Below are 18057 nucleotides of genomic sequence, written 5' to 3'. Positions count from 1 at the left end.
CCTGTTCCAGGCAGCCACCGAGAGTCTGAGTAATGTCTCTTCCGATTAAACCAAACCCATTCAAAGAGCACACAACATGCGGTGTGGACTTCAGAGAAATGGTTCAGAAAGATGATGTCATGATGTAAGCGTGGTTACCGCAGCATGCTTACTTACTCTTTAGCCTGTTAGCATGTCTACATGTTGGGGTGCTATGTCAGCTGAGCCCGACGGAGATTAAGCCTTTATTTGAATTATATCGGTTGTTTTTATGGGGCTACAAGAAACATTAAATGCGCAATATTTAGATTCCACCACCAGGGGGCTCTCAATCTAAACAGCAACAAAAGATGACGTCCAGGCAGGCGGGGAATCATGGGAGTGATTCTCTCTGCTACTCCCCCTCCCCAACCCGAATGAAAACAAACTCCGACTAGACCGTAGTCATGACGACCGGGTTAAACCGACCTGAGGAGGAGAATAGCTTTCAGTAGCAGCTCACGCTTTATCATGCAGCGGCCTTTGACGTAACATCCAGTGTTTCCACGGCAACGATAAACATGTCGGCTGTGTCCGAAACCACATATTTTCATACTATTCATTCATCGTGTGTAAGAGAAATACTCGCATGTTTAACCAGATCGGCCAGTAAGTATGAAATGGGAGCACACTGGTCATGACTCAACCAGCCAACGCGCACATCCGGTGTTTCCATGGCAACAATAAACCACGTAAAGACACGTCCCGTTACAACTATAACATGAAGGATTTCTCTGGCTTTGATAACTGCTGGAAATATTTGATGTCATGTAAGAACTGAACAGAATCTTTTTTTATATATAACAGGTTTAGTCAATTAGTCAAGTTAAATATTTTAGTGTAAGAAATTCTTCATGTTGTACCTAAAAAGGATGACTGAAGTCACATGGATTAATTCTAGCAGACTTTATATGTGCACACAAATGACAAGGACGATCTTTGGTGACACTGTTCGATCCAGACTTGTGCTCATGTTGCTTTTTAAATACACTAATTCCTCTATGAACCTCCTTTTCTCTGAAATTAAGACTCCCAAACTCAAATCATAATCTTCATATTGCAGATTTCCTCACATGTAGAAATGTGAAACCTGTCTGATCCCTTTGTTTCTCAGGATATCAGTTCAGTGTATCAGATCTTTGCTGACGAGGTGCTCGGCTCCGGACAGTTTGGGATCGTCTATGGAGGTGAGTTTGGCGCATTTTCTGACAAACGTCCATGTAATGTAGCGACCTCTTATCGACGTTCTTTGATCCATTTATTCCTGGACACTGAATTTACAGATAAGGATTAATTTTTTTTTATTTCTCCTCGTGGTCTGCAGGTAAACACAGGAAGTCCGGCAGAGACGTGGCGATCAAAATCATCGACAAAATGAGATTTCCCACCAAACAGGAGAGCCAGCTGAGGAACGAGGTCGCCATCCTGCAGGTGCGTCACACAACCGGGGCGCTTCAGACGGTTTCATCTCGTATCAGCTGGTTTTGGGTTTTTAATGTCCCCCCCCCATCCTGTTTCCGACAGAACCTGCACCACCCGGGGATCGTTAACCTGGAGTGCATGTTCGAGACGCCTGAGCAGGTCTACGTCGTCATGGAGAAGCTTCACGGAGACATGTTGGAGACGATTTTATCCAGCGAGAAGAGTCGACTGCCCGAGCGCCTCACCAAGTTCCTGGTCACGCAGGTCAGTGACAGCCAGGCTTCTGTTTCTGCCTCCAACACTTCCTTGTTTTGTTTTGAAGTTGTACATTTTGTGTTCACAGATCCTCGTGGCTCTCAGACATCTCCACTTTAAGAACGTCGTCCACTGTGACCTGAAGCCGGAGAACGTCCTCCTGGCCTCTGCAGAACCGTTCCCTCAGGTGAGAACGAAGAATCAGCGTCTCTTGTCTTTTTTTTTTTACAAATGTTTGATGTGACTGATCTCAGCAGCAAACTCTCAAAGTCATCCCTCTCCTCCTCCAGGTGAAGCTCTGTGACTTCGGCTTTGCTCGCATCATCGGGGAGAAGTCCTTCCGCCGCTCGGTGGTCGGCACGCCGGCCTATCTGGCGCCCGAGGTTCTACGCAGCAAAGGCTACAACAGATCTCTGGACATGTGGTCTGTGGGAGTTATAATCTACGTCAGCCTGAGCGGGACTTTTCCCTTCAACGAAGACGAGGACATCAACGACCAGATCCAGAACGCCGCCTTCATGTACCCACCGAACCCGTGGAAGGAGATCTCAGAGCAGGGTGAGGGATCACCTGACGAATCCTCCTTTTTGTGGGCTTTAAACATAATGCATGAAGGTTTAGAAGAAGACTGAGACAAAGGAAACAAAATGACTTAAAGGACACATATTCTCCTCCTCTTCTTCAGTGTAAATAAGTCTCAGAGCTCCTCAAAACATGTGTGTGAAGTTTCTTGTTCTAAATCCACTCTGATCCTGTATTTGATCATGTCTATAAACCCCTCTATTTCAGCCCTGCTCAGAACAGGCTGTTTCTGTGTCTGTACCTTTAAATATGTAAATGAGCTGTGTCTGACCACGCCCCCTCTCTGGAAGGGCTTGGGTGTACTCGGTCTTTCTCGCTCCATGTCCTATTGTTTACGGTGAGAAGGCAGACTCAGAGGGCAGAACAAACACCTAGCTGTGGGAGTGTCACCCACCTGGGGGAGGGGCTACTGCCCTTTGTGATGTCATGAAGGGAACATCTCCAAACGGACTGTTTGAGCACACATTTTCTGAAAAGTGGAGCAGGGAGAAGACGGAGAGGATGGACTTTTCTCATAATTGGGGGGTTTGTAGACGGACTAGAGACTCATGTTAGAGGAACATGGAGAAGAGTATTTTGCATCATATCTGACCTTTATGACATCACTTTCTCACTCGTCTGAATTGGGAAATCATTGAAAGTAGACTAGGTTCAGGTTTTCACACTGAGTTTTTGTGTTTTCCTCACAGCCACAGACCTCATCAATAACCTGCTGCAGGTGAAGATGAGGAAGCGTTACAGCGTGGACAAATCTCTGAGTCACCCCTGGCTGCAGGTAAACAAACTTGCTCTACATTTCTCTAGAAAAATAACCAACCAATGACACGGTGAGATGAAAAGTTGCATTTCTGCGGATCACGTGCAGCCTGAACCGTGGGGGTCTGATCCCAAACGGAGTATCCAGAGCTGCTGTTGGGGGGGGGGTTCAGTTCAAGTCTGATTTTGTTTGACGATGTTTAAAATAGAAAAGTAAAGATCCTTCTCCAGGAAAAACAAAATTCTGGGAAAAAGATTCCGCCCTGGCTGTTCTTGATCTGAGTTTGATAACTACTTGCTCTTCTTATCCGTTTGTTATTCTCTTCTTTTTTGCAGGACTACCAGACCTGGATGGACCTCAGGGAGTTCGAGACGCGGCGGGGCGAGCGCTACATCACCCACGAGAGTGACGACACCCGCTGGGAGGAGTACGCCGACGAGCGAGGCCTGCACTACCCCAATCACTTCATCATGTCGCCCAACCTGGACGACATGGACGAGGACCCCTAGAGGTGAAAGGGTCCCTCAAAAGGAAACGGGGATCAGGTGTGAGGAGTGCAGCCGCCGAGAGCGACCGTGATTGGCTGCTGTGTGAGGACACTGTGACACGCTCACTGCAGCTTTACTGCAGGTCAGATCGTTTTTTTAAACGTTTTTCCAGCTTTTTCTGCATTTTTCTAAACGCCAAAACCAAACGGACACTTTGAGCCAAAACTTGTAAGGAACATCCAGGCGGCGATTCCAGAGCCTTTTTATTAACTTTCTCACCTCAGACACGAGATTTGAACGACATCGTTTTCGCTTTTTTTTTTTTTTAAATCTTGCTGTTCAGACTAGATGTGGGATATTCTTCACGCCGTGTGACTCTAACTGGAACTTAAAAGATTCAAACATGTCTTAAATACAAACCGGCCGACGTGTTTCTCATTGGGATGTCTTTGCACTTTTTTTGAAACTTTTAATGTCCCCTGATCATGACTTTTTGATTTAGTGAAAGTGAACTTCTCTCTTTACTTTTTAAGAAGAACGGCGATCAAATGTTCAATCTCTGCTCCATAAAAAAATTGGATCAAACAGGATTCTTTGCTTCTAACGCAGGAGGAGAAGTGGTTTTAAAGTTTCTACTGAGGTCCATAAATGAAGAGGGAAAAACAGGATAAGCTTGTTTTTTTAAACTCTATTTAAAGTCATTACCAAATGTTAGACTCAGGACTTTTTCAAACCAGTGCAGCTGAAGAGCAGACGCCGGGCTGCTGTATTCAGAGAACTTCTCTGCGCCTCTTTGGGTGACGACAAACTGAGAATGGAGCTGCTAACGTTTTGTGTCTTTCTGTGAAAAAAAAACAAAAAACCTGCCTGAGAAGAAAATCGAGACTTTCCCCCGCGGATCGCTGCTGATTCTGATCGGAACGCCAGCCTGAGAATTCATCTTTAAACCGTTTATATTTTTGCAAGAAATGTCATTTCTGTCACGTGGAAGATCCTCTTAGTGGGGAGGAAAAAAAATATTAAAGCTGAATGCTTTACTTTCAGAAAATCGTAGTCTGTTCTCTTCTTTTTAAAAGGTTGATTTTTGGGGATTTTTATGACTTAATTTAGAGACAGGACAGCGGGTAGAGTTAGACACAGGGGAGAGAGAAGCCACAGGTTGGATTCAAACCCGGACCGCCTGCTTGGAGGACTACAGGGCTCAGCAGTAAGTCAAAATCCCCTTCATTTTCTCCATAGTGGATTTGATGATTAGCCATGATGTCATAACCATCACAGGTCGACTGACCACGAGCTGAGTGTGAAACGATGGTTCATGCTCCTGTAGGAGACACAAGTTCCTCGTTTTAAAAACAACACGGTTTATTCACGATATCGGGGGGAAAAGAACTACACTACCCACGATCATAGTGTCACATGGACGTCTCTGATTGGTGGAGCTCGCTGTTACCATGGCTATGTTTCCCGCCCCTTGGTGATAGTGTAGTTCCTTGACTCCAGTCTTGCACCTTTTGTCTCTTTCTCTGGTTTTAACGCCGTTTTGCCGCCGAATCAAATGTTTCATAGTCACAAGTGTTGGAGAAGCTGGTTGTCTTGGTAACAGGCTTCAGTCTCTTTATGTAAGGAGGATTTGAACGAGGAAATTTACTTCTAGAACCAGAGACGGCGATAAAGTGTGAGGTCACTGTGAAGCTGTATATCCTCCGTACATGGGGCGTGCACACTAACCACTTGGCTACCAGCGCCCCCCCCCTTTCTTTTTATTATTATTATCTGAAATGTGTGGACCAACACAGCAGCTGCAGCATCATTATGAACAATATGTCTGCCTCTAGGATTAGAAAAACTAATTTCATGCTTTCAGGTCTTTAACCAACCGGCAGAATAATCTGATGCTCAGTTATTTATTTATAATGAACACAGTAGCTATGAGAGTTTCAAACTGAGACTGAAAATGAGGTTTAATCAGCTGCTGAAGAGTCGGACTCTCCTGACTGAGAGGAAGAAGGCGATAACGATGCACCGCAGGACGTTTTGGAAACGATCATTTAATTACCCAATCCTGAACACGATCTCCTCGCTCTGCTGCTTTTGGCTGCGGAGCGCCCTCGACATGTGTAACTGAATCTCTTAATTGCTACCGGAGGAGCGTGGGGCTTTCGACGTGAACGGCTGCCGAAACAAATGTGAGCTCAGCTAACCGCTTCAAGATGTGGACGGAGGCGGCGGGCTGAGAGACGACGGAGCGAGGGGAGGAAAAACATCCTCCTGCTGCCACCAGCAGACCGTTAACCACCAAGTGCTGTCAATCCAGGGAGTCCGTTTCAGGTGTCTGTGCGCTCGGATTTTTAAAGATGCAGGAACAGGATTTGATAACAAAGTGTCAAAAACGTTACCAATTCTTTCTTCTTGTTTTTTTTATTCCAAATGCCACTGCAGTTAACTTAAAGAAACAGCTTTTTCTATACATTTCAGACGAGCCGTCTTTCATCTCTGCATAAATATTATTTTTGCTTCTTAATTATCAGCCGTAAAAAAAAACAGCATCGTCCTGTCAGCATGATCCTCTGAAGTGAACTCTGTCAAATGTCCGAGCGTCTGTTTAAGCTCCAGAAACTGTCCGTGTTTGTCTCAGGAGAATTTGAGCTCGGTGAATCCGGCCACGGGAAGTGGCGCCGGAGTCGGGTTCTTCTCCAGCTTCAGTCCCTCTGGCCTCTTCGGTATCTCCAGCCGGCTCGGGTGCAGCAGGCTGAAGAAGTGGAAGCGCTCGCCCATCTTTGCCGGGTTGGTCAGCACGTCGTAGCTGCTGATCAGCTGCTTCCTGGTGGACGCGTCACTGCAGTTCCTCAGGAGAACCTGCAGAGGAGTTTTATCTCAGCTTAATGAGGAGCGAAGAACTCCTAACCTTCAGGCCTCACATGTAGAGCAGAAATTAGACGACCTCTAATTATATCAGACTGTCACTCTCACCTGCATTCTCGAGTCGATGCCCATGTTTCTCAGGAACGTCCTCTGATTGACGGGTCCCAGACAGGCCACGCCCCCTCCCGCCATCCTCCGCAGGTAGCTGAAGTCCACGTCAGCGGTGAGGTCGGCCGAGCCGGGGGAGGACAGGACGTCATGGAGCTGGTGACCTTTAAAACCCTGACAGATAAAAACAAAAATAAACTTCTGTCAGGTTGAGCCTCACAGGGTTTTATTTTCTGTCTGTTGTTCTCGTCGGCTCGCTGATCGATGAAACGTCCACCAGCAGCAGGAAGAAATCCTAATATGTGATTAAAGCTCCATCATGTACCTGCAGCTGGTTAAAAGGCCGCTTCATATCTCTTAGATTTGTTTCTTTGCATAAATAATCATGCCAATATTGGAGAAAAAAATCACTTGATTTGGGGAGAGGGAAGTAGACATTAGAGATGTTTATTTTACCGTCTGGAGAAATCGTAGAGGTGACTCAGGACGATATGAATGATTTTAAGAATTTGAGGGGAAACTAAAAAAATTGTTTGAGACAGGAGGAGGAGGAGGAGAGTCCACCCTGGTTTCCTCTCCGCCTGCAGCAGATGGGCTTCACTGCTTCCTACATCTGTTTCCTTCAAATAAAACTGAAGAGAGGAGCGGACCGAACGTACAAACTGTCCAAATAAACGCCAACAAAAAGATCTCATCGCACATCCGTCCTCACTAAGACTGCAGAGTCAAAAGAGCCGTGTCGGGTGAAATAATCTGAAAGTACTTGTCACAGTTGGGCTGGACTTCTATTTTTGTTGTCATGGTATTTTAAGAAGGTGGTTAGATGTTGATCGTAAATCTGTTGCCATGACAACCTGAGTGTCTTATTAATCTGCCCCTTGAGTGTAAAACATTCGTCCTCACTCTGAACGTGTCCGTCTTGGTTCCGTCGTGTCCGTAGTCGGCGATCAGCGCCGCACCGCCGTCCTCTGTGATCCTCCGGGCCAGCTGTTGGATGATGACTCCGCCCTCTGCACACACCTCCACATGACTCCGCCTCTCACCTGCCTGACACACAAACACACTGTTGTTGTCCTTCTGTGTTTCTGAGAACTCTTCATTTACAAGTTCTAGCAGAAAAACTAACTAAACTGTTCCGAGTTTAAGTCGTGTATTTAAAGAAAAAGGACACGTATTGGACTCAGTTGGACTCTTGTGAAAAATCCCCTTCCCCATGTTCCTCTAACTCTAATATGTGTCTCTAGTCTGTCTACAAACCCCCCAATGATGAGTCCATTCTCTCCGTCTTTTGTCTGCTCCACTTTCCAGAAAATGTGTGCTCAAACAGGCCGTTTGGAGATTTTCCCTTCATGACATCACAAAGGGCAGTAGCCCCTCCCCCAGGTGGGTGACACTCCCACAGCTAGGTGTTTGTTCTGCCCTCTGAGTCTGCCTTCTCACCGTAAACAATAGAACATGGAGAGAGAAAGACCGAGTATAACCAAGTCCTTCCAGAGAGGGGGCGTGGTCATACACAGCTCATTTACATATTTAAAGGTACAGACACAGAAACAGCCTGTTCTGAGCAGGGCTGAAATAGAGGGGTTTATAGACATGATCAAATACAGGATCAGAGAGGATTTAGAACAAGAAACTTCACACATGTTTTGAGGAGCTCTGAGACTTATTTACACTGAAGAGGAGGAGGATATGTGACCTTTAAAAGATGCCGGGTTGTTTAATCCTAAAGAAGCTGCTCCTCTCTGTTGATGAGGGAAGTATTCACGTGTTTAAAGTCACCACAGCTCGTCTGTTTGAATGTAGAAACAAGTTAAATCATCTTTGTGTTTAAATTTTTAAAAAACACAGACGACTTCAAAGGTAAAATAAATCTTGAACTTTTTTGTCTGTGCTTTCATGATAACGTTGGCTAAACTCCGAGCTCCAGCCCTCAGACCGGATTTAAAAGCAGCTTCTTCTCCAAACACACTGACAGTGATGATGATGATGATGATGATGATGTCAGGTCTGGCAGGATGTTCAAAGTGTCTGCACTGAGCCGGGGAGGCTGAATCAAACAGTGTTTGAATGTGAGGCCGCCTGGTTTAAATGTGGGCAGTAAAAACCAGATGCAGGCTGTAAAACAAACCTCTGAGAGTTTATCTGAAGAGTTTTGTTTCCACAGCGTTTCAGATCGACTTCTTCCTCTCCTTCAAAGTTTAAATGATCCAACAACTCCTCTTGTGTTTTCAAGCGAAGTTCACCTCTTCTACCTCCACAAGTCGGCACTTTCATACACTTAGCTTGTTCCTTATCTGTCAGTGGATTCTTCTTTTCAGGACATGAAATCATTCAAACGAATAATGTGCTTTCCAGCTTTGTCTCTGCCAGGTCACAGAGAGTGAGGGAAGAAGGTGGGCGTAATGTTTACCTGTACGAGAGTGGACGACGCCAGAGTCGGAGCGGGAGCCGCAACGAACCTGAGCTGCTCCGGTTTCTCCGGGTCGATGTCCACCAGCACCTCCCTCCAGCCTTTAGGAGTCCTCTACCCAAAGCAAACACACACAGACTCTGTTTACTAAACACATCAGAGGGGTTTGTAAAAAATACAATAAGAGAGGCGTAAGCACGTGTCTGATTGTTTTAAAAAAAAGAGAGGAATAAGTAGACGTATCTCCAAACGGCACATTAGTCTTTAAAAGTGTAAATGTTATTCTGAACAGGACAACAAAGCCGTATATTTGTTCATCCTTTTCCAACAGGAAAGTGCACATTCTTTGAAACAAAGCTTTGTTCTGCCTGCTGGATCTTCACAATCGGACATCAAATGTTGACGTTTTGACGCCACAATCTCGAGTCAGAGTGAAAATAACGAAACGAGGTCTTTGTTGCTGAAACTACAAATGCAGCCACAGCCTTCGATCACTGCTTAACTGTTTGTGGAGCTCGTTCTTTAAATATCTTTACGTCTGGACTGATTGGATTTTTGTTTAATTCACTCTGGCGCCACCTGGTGTTAGTTTGGCACAATTACACAGTTAAGGTCGGCACTACGGGATACTAGAACCTAGATTTGGAAACTGCTGACGGGACTAAAAGTGGCAAAAATTAAAGTTAAAATGACGAGAGAACATTTGAGATGTCGCCTCTCACCTGAAATTTGTGGACGGGCAGAGCGTCGAAGAACTCGTGGGCGAGAACGATGCTGAAGCCTGAGGTAAGAGGAGAGAAACGGGATGTCAGGTGATCATAAAAATAATCTACGCTGGTTTGTACATCTTCACTTTTCTTTTAAGGTGTGAGGAAAAAAAACACAAAATAAAAGATCAATAGGTTCTGCGTCCACATGCCGTTTTTTTTTTTTTTTTCTGAGCGCCATCTTCTATTAAATTGTTCCCAAAGAGGAGAGCACATCGCTGTGCTTTTGTGTGGCAACTTTTCAGAAGGGCGCTGATGACATCACTGGCGCTCTTTCAACCAGCCAATCGGTCAGGGTCCTGGCTCCGCGTCTGATCGGAGCCTTGGAAGCGTCATTGGGCGTCATTATTATTGAGCTCATCGTCCAGACAAAGCAGGAGGGCAAAGATTCTCTCGGAGCAAAGGCGCACGTGCAGCTGCGCTTTCATTCTCAGCACACAAGCGCTTCATCCGAGCGTTCCCGAGCACGCAGCCAGCGCTTTGCTGCCTGACAAAAAAAAAGCTAGTCTGACTCGGGGCCTCGCCGATTCTCTTCATGGTTAAAACAAGGACTTGAATCAAAAAGAAAAAAGACTCAAAGAAATTTCTTGACACAAAAAAAAAGAATGAAATGTAGCAGCGCCGCAGCTTTAACTGAAACCTGACTCTGTTCTGTACCGACCTGCGGGGACGTCGTCTAAGCGGCGGTACCAGTTCACCGGCAGCCCGGCTGCGGTTTCCCCGCGGCGGTAAACCAGCTCATCCTCCGTGTCCGCCTCCTGGCTCTGGTTCCCGGTCAGAGTCTGCGCCTGAATACGACTCAGAGCCGGACTCACCTCCACCAGGTGGAGAGACACAGAGGCCTCGCCGAGCACAGAGCGCAGCTGACTGAACACCTGGAGAGAGACGAAACGACACACAGGTACTTCAGGTTTTATCTCGATTGTTCAACATGTGACATTCAGATCCGGTGTAACAGATCTGAGGACACAGTGGTATGAAGAAGCTGTTACACTTCAATAAGAGTTCGTACTCTGAGGACGTCGCTGGCCAGAGATCCTTTCCCCGGTCCGAGCTCGACCAGCTGCAGCTGTTTGGGCTGACCCGCTCCCATCCACTCGCTGAGGATCCACACGCCGATCAGCTGGAAGAGACAAAAGAAATTCATTTTCTCACAACCAAAAAAAAACACTGGAGGGAACTTAAAGTCATTTCTCACTCGTGGTGGGTAAAAGATGTAAAATGAAACGTTCATGAAAAGTGAAGCTCAGAGTCTCACCTCTCCAAAAATCTGACTGATTTCTGGTGACGTGATGAAGTCTCCGTCAGGTCCCAGCATGTTGTTCCTCACATAGTAACCCTGAAAGAGAAGAAAAGAGGGAGCGGCATGAGCCCATGTGTTTAAGGACGAAAGGTAACTACAGAGAATCAAGTCAGTCTGCCTGAGGAGACGAGGCGAGCAGAGTCAGCGACATCCTTTAAATCACTTCTGAAAAACGTTTAGAGACGTGTTTTTATGTGATGTCATATTTTTGTAGACTTTCCTTTGTTCGGCCTGACTGTTGAAGTTTAAAGGAGATCTATTGTTCTCACTTCCTCCATTCGTGACGTCAGTCTGGGACTCCTGTTGAGTAACGTTGTGAGACATGCAGCTCATAAAACATCCTTTATCTGATAATGCCGTCGGTAGAACCCCTCATTTCAGCCTCGGCCTGAAACGCTTCATTTCAGCTACTGTCTCTTTAAGGCCCGCCTCCCCGCGTGCCCACTTTCCTCTGATTGGCCAGCTCTGTTTGTAGGCACAAGGAAATTTGAGCGGGCTTCTCTGTGGGCGTGTCCTACAACTTTGCTCCATTCTTTTCTTTTACAGTTATTTTGAGTAAAACATTTACATTCATATCACTTTTAAATGCAGAGCTGTAAATATCTATTTGCTTCACACAAACACGACTCAGATATCTGCCAGCAGGCGGGATGGTAATGATTTCTTTTAGTGTTGGAGGCAGAAGTGACAGAGGTCTCTTACCGTCACGGGGTTGGTGAGCACCTCTCTCATGTACTCAGCCACTGTAATCGGACCCGTGGCTTTGATTTTAGAGGTCAGGTGTCTCAGCATGGAGGGGCGGGGCTTCTCCTCACTTGATGGAGCGCTGCAGAAGAGTCTGGACTGAGCTGCTCGGCATCCCACTGATTAACACAAAACATTTGAAGACATAAAAAGTGTTCCAGAATGATCACTGATAACTCTTAAAAAGGAAAGGTGATTGTTTGTATGACTTGAGTATTTTCTGTTTACATTACACACTGTGTGGACATTTATACTGTACAATATCTGCACTGTAAATCATGAATAAGTACATGCAGCTGTGCAGATAGATGCATAAACCTGCACAGCTCCTCCGCTGCACCTTTAGTGTTCCTTATATTCTATCATATATTTGAACATTACTTTTTTATATTTTTATCTTACCCTATCTAAGTTCCCTGTCAGCAGGGTTCTTACTATTTTTTCTTTATTTCTTTGCTAATTGTTTTGCACCTAAACACCAAGTCAAAGTCCTTGTATGTGTGTAAATGTACTTGGCAATAAAATCTGATTCTGTTGATGTAATGATAAGATAAACCGTTTTACATTTAACTTGCAGGTGTTCATTTTACAACTCAGAAAGTCGTTTTTCCGATGTGTCCGACACCACCTGAATGCTATGAGGGACAAAAAATGACTAAAGTACAAATAAATAAATAAATGTTGGGAGAAATGCATACAATAATGTATAAATAAATAAATAATTAAATAAATGCATCAATAAATATATAAATAAATGCAACAATTCATATAAAAAATAATATATAAATAAATATATTCATATATTTATTACATTTATTATAAATAAATATATTCATATATTTATGTATTTCTGTGTCCATGTTGTACAAGGAAAAGTAAATATGTAAATTAAGTGGGCCGTCCTAACATTACTGAAGTAGGATTGGTCAATTTAGAAAAACAGACAGAAGCAAATTTATATAAATACTTAATACAGAAATAAAGAGATGTGTAAATGTAAAAATACAGAAATAAATTAATAACTCAATTAATGTGGAAATGTATGCATTGATACATATATAACTGTAGAAATACGTTAATAAATAAATAAATAAATTTAAAAATATATAAATAGTCTTTTTCATTAACAAAGTGTATTTATTATTTATTCATTGATGTATTGTTTGCAGCATTTGTATATTTATTGATGCATTTATTTAATTACTTATTTATACATTATTGTATGCATTTCTCCCAACATTTATTTATTTATTAATTTATTAATACTTTAGTCATTTTTTGTCCCTCATAGAAAGCAGCATTAATGTAGTAATAATAAATATCAGTAACCAGTGAAAACTCGTCGATATTTCGGGTTTTAAAGTCTGAAAAGTTATTTATAATCTAACCTTACAGGTGTGCTGTGATGGGTGTAATTTACCTTTAATCTGACTCACCTGCTGATGGACTGACCGGAAGTGTGAAAGCTCTCCTGATCAGCGTGCTCACCTTAAAACAAACCCTCATAACGGCTGCCCGGTTAGCATTAGCCACATTAGCTACAAGTACATCAGTTATAAACTCTAACGGAACCACAGCCGGACACAGAAACGTCTTATCTTCTCTAAAACGCGGTTATATACGTAAAAATGTGTCTGAATCATCTGAATATGTCAAGTTTACAGCAGCTTAGAGCGGAAAAGTCCTTGTGCAAGAGCGTAAAGTTCAATATCCGTCGAGTAGCATAATACATCCGGTTAACCTTTCAAAATAAAATTAAGTAATTCTTAAAGTTAACCATTTAATCTTTTTTTTCAGTTCTTGAAAAAGATGGAAGTGCCGTGATATTTTATGAATTACTTGAGTATTTTACACGATATATATCCCCCAGTTTTATTTTATTTTATGTAGATTTTATTAAAAGTTAAAGGGTAACTAAACCCCAGATTGTAAGCTGTAGTGCTCTATATTTTTGTATTCTTGTTTTATATGGTATGTGAGGTTGTTATATTTTTTATTTTTCCATTTAAATAAACTGCTTTGAGTAATTTGTAAAACATTTAAAAGTTAAATTGCTGAATAAAGAACGGGGTAAGGAAAGGAGTGGTATCCGAAGAAGAATTTTTATTTTTAAAGATTATAGCACGAGTTATAAAAATAAATACGGTTATATAAATGTTAATAAGCTAATAATTTTTACTTTTATTCATTTATTTTTGTCTCACATTTGTAACGGAATCGTCGACGTGACGTCACCTTCGCTTCCGGGTCACGTCTCTTCTTCACGCTGTAGGAAGCATGGCAGCGAAAAACAAGCACCGTAAAAAATCCAAAGCGACCACTAAGGTGACTTTTCAGCCCGAAGAAAACGAAATGGAGGCTGAGAACGACGCAGGGGAGGAAGAGGAAGATGATGAAGGTGAAGTCAAAGCGAAACAAGACGAAGAAGAAGAGTTCAGCCTGGACGAGGTGTTACGACTCGGAGGAACTCAGGTGAGTAAATAAGATTTAAAAACACTTTCTTAACTATATCATAATATCTGTAAATATTAATAAAAGTATAAATAATTTAACACGATAAAAAAATCAGTTTATAACTTTATTTACAGGCTGTATCAGTCAGGAGGATGACGTCATGATTCTTCTGTGAATATGTTATAAACAGGAGCCTTAAACCATCATATCCAACTTTAAAAAAGTAAAATAGACTTCAACTTTCATCCCAATAGGATACGTTTCATGACATTTAATAAAAACTTCCATATTATCCATTTATTAAACATGTTATTATTATTTTATTTACTTTTTTATTCTCTAATAACATGACAGATCATATCATGATGTCTGCATCTTTCATCTGTCTTACTGCTCTCTCCCAGCATGATATAAACACATTCAGAACATCACACCAGTGGTGATTCTAGAGTCTAGATTCTAGAGTCTGTTGGGGCCCTACCACCTGCATTTATACTGGTATATTGTTCACACTGGTTTATAGGTATAAGAAGTTTCTACAATTCACTCAGCAGACTCTTTTATCCAGAGCGACGTACATCAGAGAGTAAGAACAAAACAAGCAAGGATCTAGAAAAAAGGGAACAATGTCAGTAAGAGCAAACGATCAGCTTTGAGTCTGATTGGACACACAGGTGCTGACAGGAAGTGACCAGAGGCAAAGCACAACATTGAGGGCAGTTCTTGAGAGCTCTAATCAGTATAGAAACCATCTTATAAGTCGTCGTTATCAAACAAAAACCATCGTCATTACCATCATCATCATCAATAATATGGAGACCATCATCATTAAGTTAGTAGGTATTCATGAAAGAGCTGGGTCTTTAGCTTTTTCTTAAAGGTGCAGAGGGACTCAAATGGAGTTTGGAAGTTCATTCCACCACCGGGGGGCGACAGAGGAGAAGAGTCTAGTCAGTCTGTTTCCTTCTGGTTTGGAAACAGAATAATAAATCGTGTCAGGACTGACGTTAAACAGAATCAAAAACAGATAGTTTTATTCAGACACATTTTTAGTTTTTTAAAAGCTCATTTAAACTTTCTTCTTCTCTTGTCGTTCTGTAGGCTGACTACATCCTGCTCGCCGGCCTGGACGACTCCAACGAGCTCGTCGACGGCGGTAAGAAAGGAGCGATAGACGATCTGGAGGCGGGGGAGCTGGAGAAGTTCATCACCAAACTCGGCATCCGTGCGTTCGCGGGGCTGCAGGTCATCCCAGACGAGCCCGAGGGCGACGCCGCGGACCAGAAGGAAAGTAACAAAAGTAAAGTCGAGAAGGAATCGGCCGAGGGGCGGGCGTCCAGCGCTCAGCAGGAGGTTAAAAAGGAGCAGGAGGTGAAGGAGAAACAGAAGGCGAAGAAGAAGGCGAAAGATGCTCAGACGTCGGCGGGTAAAAAGGCGAGGCAGAACGTGAATGTGTTTGAGTTTCAGCAGCGGCAGGTCCTGCTCATCAAACCTGGAGGGAAGTGGTTCGACCTGGAATACACAGCTGAGGGATCGGCGAGCCCACAGGATCCCTCGCTGGCGTCTCAGTACAAGTCGCTCGCCCAGCAGCTCTACGAGTCCGAGGTGGAGCTTTACAAAAACAAGAAGATCCTGCAGAAAGGAGCCAACTCCAACTGGATGAAGTCGGTCGTCTCCTCCGGCGTGCTGGCCGACAGGATGGCGGCCATGACGGTTCTGATTCAGGACGCTCCCGTGCACACGCTGTTGCACGTGGAGAATCTGGTCGCCATGGTGAAGAAGAAGGGCAGCAGGAGGATGGGTCTGATGGCGCTGGACACGCTGCGAGAGCTGCTGCTGTCCGACCTGCTGCCGGAGCACAGGAAGCTCCGCCCCTTCGCCCAGCATCCGTTTGACCAGTTGGAGGAGAAGGCGAGTGGAAACAGGGACGCTCGAGACCGCCGTCTCATCCTCTGGTACTTCGAGCACCAGCTGAAGCATCACGTGGCTGATTTTGTGGAGGCTCTGGACACGGTGGCTCACGACACGGTGGCGGCCACCAAGGCGAAGGCGCTGGCCACCGCCCACGAGATGCTGTGCACCCGCCCGGAGCAGGAGCGGGCGCTGCTCATCCAGGTGGTCAACAAGCTGGGAGACCCCGAGTACAAGACGGCGGCCAAAGCGTCGTACCTGTTGGAGACGCTGCTGCACAAACACCCCAACATGAAGGTGGTGGTGTGCTGCGAGGTGGAGCGCCTCATGTTCCGACCGAACATCAGCCCGAAGGCGCAGTACTACGCCGTCTGCTTCCTCAGCCAGGTGATGCTGAGCCACGACGAGGTCGACCTCGCCGCCAAGCTCATCACCATCTACTTCTCCTTCTTCCGCGCCTGCGTCAAGAAGAAGGACATCGAGTCCAAGATGCTGAGCGCGCTGCTGTCGGGCGTGAACCGGGCGTATCCCTACGCCGGCGCCGGGGACGAGAAGGTGAAGGAGCAGCTGGACACGCTGTTCAAAGTGGTTCACCTGGTCAAGTTCAACACGGCGGTGCAGGCGCTCATGCTGCTCTTCCAGGTGATGGACTCCCAGCAGAGTATCTCTGACAGATACTACACCGCTCTGTACAGGTAACCACACCCCCAACCTGTCGTACAGGTAACCACACCCCCAACCTGTCGTAACCACACCCCCAACCTGTCAGGAGGAAACACCTGTTGTGAACCTTTCTGATTCTAATCACACTCTCTCTCTTTCTCTCTCTTTCTCTCGTTCTCTCACTCTCTTTCTCTCTCTGTCTCTCTCTCTCTTTCATTCTCTCTCGCTCTCTCGTTCTCTCTCTCTCGCTCTCTCACTCTCTCTCGCTCTCTCGTTCTCTCTCTCACTCTCTCTCTTTCTCTCTGTCTCTCACTCTCTTTCTCTCTCTCTGTCTCTCTCTCTCTTTCTCTCTCTCTGTCTCTCACTCTCTCTCATTCTCTCTCGCTCTCTCGTTCTCTCTCTCGCTCTCTCCCTGTCTCTCTCTCTCATTCTCTCTCGCTCTCTCGTTCTCTCTCTCTCGCTCTCTCACTCTCTCTCGCTCTCTCGTTCTCTCTCTCACTCTCTCTCTTTCTCTCTGTCTCTCACTCTCTTTCTCTCTCTCTGTCTCTCTCTCTCTGTCTCTCTCTCTCTTTCTCTCTCACTCTCTCTCATTCTCTCTCGCTCTCTCGTTCTCTCTCTCTCGCTCTCTCCCTGTCTCTCTCTCTCATTCTCTCTCTCTCGTTCTCTCTCTCTCGCTCTCTCCCTGTCTCTCTCTCTCATTCTCTCTCGCTCTCTCGTTCTCTCTCTCTCGCTCTCTCACTCTCTCTCTCGCTCTCTCGTTCTCTCTCTCGCTCTCTCACTCTCTCTCTTGCTCTCTCACTCTCTCTCTCGCTCTCTCGTTCTCTCTCTCTCTCTCTCTTTCTCTCCCTGTCTCTCTCTCTCATTCTCTCTCGCTCTCTCGTTCTCTCTCTCGCTCTCTCGTTCTCTCTCTCACTCTCTCTCTGTCTCTCTCTCTCTCTCTTTCTCTCTCTGTCTCTCTCTCTCATTCTCTCTCTCATTCTCTCTCTGTCTCTCTCTCATTCTCTCTCGCTCTCTCGTTCTCTCTCTCTCATTCTCTCTCTCTCTCTCGTTCTCTCTCTCTCTCTGTCTCTCTCTCTCTCGTTCTCTCTCTCTCTCATTCTCTCTCGCTCTCTCGTTCTCTCTCTCTCATTCTCTCTCTCTCTCTCTCTCTCTCTCATTCTCTATTTTCACCGACAGTTTGAACCTCCTAATTTAAAGTTTTTTTTTTTTTTAATAGAAGTTGAAAAACTGTTAAATATCGTCTTCTACCGAATCTGACCTTCAATTTTTTTAGAAGATTTTTGAGGATGATTTCATTGTTACAGTAAAATCCG

General features: G+C 44.8%; 4 protein-coding genes across 8 annotated transcripts in view; 2 read left to right on the top strand and 2 right to left on the bottom strand.

Moving 5' to 3' along the window:
- Positions 1–4570, top strand: part of LOC132984627 (serine/threonine-protein kinase D3-like) — a 34149-nt gene extending 29579 nt beyond the window's left edge. The window contains exons 12-18 of the mRNA XM_061051492.1: positions 1133–1205; positions 1343–1449; positions 1543–1704; positions 1784–1882; positions 1986–2253; positions 2967–3052; positions 3370–4570. Of these exons, the coding sequence (XP_060907475.1) occupies positions 1133–1205; positions 1343–1449; positions 1543–1704; positions 1784–1882; positions 1986–2253; positions 2967–3052; positions 3370–3543 (969 nt within the window). The 3' untranslated portion in view covers positions 3544–4570. The remainder of the gene's footprint in view (positions 1–1132; positions 1206–1342; positions 1450–1542; positions 1705–1783; positions 1883–1985; positions 2254–2966; positions 3053–3369) is intronic.
- The window catches only part of xrn2 (5'-3' exoribonuclease 2), a 173916-nt gene that overhangs the window by 23439 nt on the left and 132420 nt on the right, over positions 1–18057 (bottom strand). The gene's annotated exons all lie outside the window — the stretch shown is intronic.
- Positions 5922–13444, bottom strand: ndufaf7 (NADH:ubiquinone oxidoreductase complex assembly factor 7). Of its 2 annotated transcripts, none has more exons than XM_061051482.1 (10): positions 13137–13444; positions 11675–11835; positions 10928–11008; positions 10682–10792; positions 10331–10544; positions 9625–9683; positions 8903–9016; positions 7396–7539; positions 6493–6666; positions 5922–6378 (listed from the first exon to the last, which is right to left on the bottom strand). In XM_061051482.1, exons 2-10 carry the CDS (start codon positions 11762–11764, stop codon positions 6154–6156), a joined length of 1212 nt encoding a protein of 403 aa, XP_060907465.1. In that variant the 5' UTR covers positions 11765–11835; positions 13137–13444; the 3' UTR covers positions 5922–6153. The 2 variants fall into 2 exon arrangements, with proteins under 2 accessions (XP_060907465.1, XP_060907464.1); XM_061051481.1 differs by having other exon boundaries at positions 13153–13444.
- Positions 13945–18057, top strand: part of cebpz (CCAAT enhancer binding protein zeta) — a 15957-nt gene continuing 11844 nt past the window's right edge. For both annotated transcript variants that reach the window (XM_061051479.1, XM_061051478.1), the window contains exons 1-2: positions 13945–14188; positions 15272–16776. In XM_061051479.1, coding sequence (XP_060907462.1) covers positions 13994–14188; positions 15272–16776 — 1700 coding nt within the window. In that variant the 5' untranslated portion in view covers positions 13945–13993. The remainder of the gene's footprint in view (positions 14189–15271; positions 16777–18057) is intronic.

This window comes from Labrus mixtus, chromosome 12, assembly GCF_963584025.1.
Source record: "Labrus mixtus chromosome 12, fLabMix1.1, whole genome shotgun sequence".
Lineage (NCBI taxonomy): Eukaryota > Metazoa > Chordata > Actinopteri > Labriformes > Labridae > Labrus > Labrus mixtus.
This window is presented reverse-complemented; position numbering and strand designations above follow the sequence as displayed.

Bases quoted from the DNA above. Each gene is read 5' to 3' on its own strand.
- ndufaf7 (XM_061051481.1), bottom strand. From the start codon at position 13,222: ATGAGGGTTTGTTTTAAGGTGAGCACGCTGATCAGGAGAGCTTTCACA. The intron at 11,009-11,674 runs GTAAGAGACCTC...CTTCTCTTTCAG, and splicing joins TGCTCACCAACCCCGTGACG to GGTTACTATGTGAGGAACAA. The intron at 6,667-7,395 runs GTGAGGACGAAT...TTTATCTGTCAG, and splicing joins CCAAGACGGACACGTTCAGA to GGTTTTAAAGGTCACCAGCT.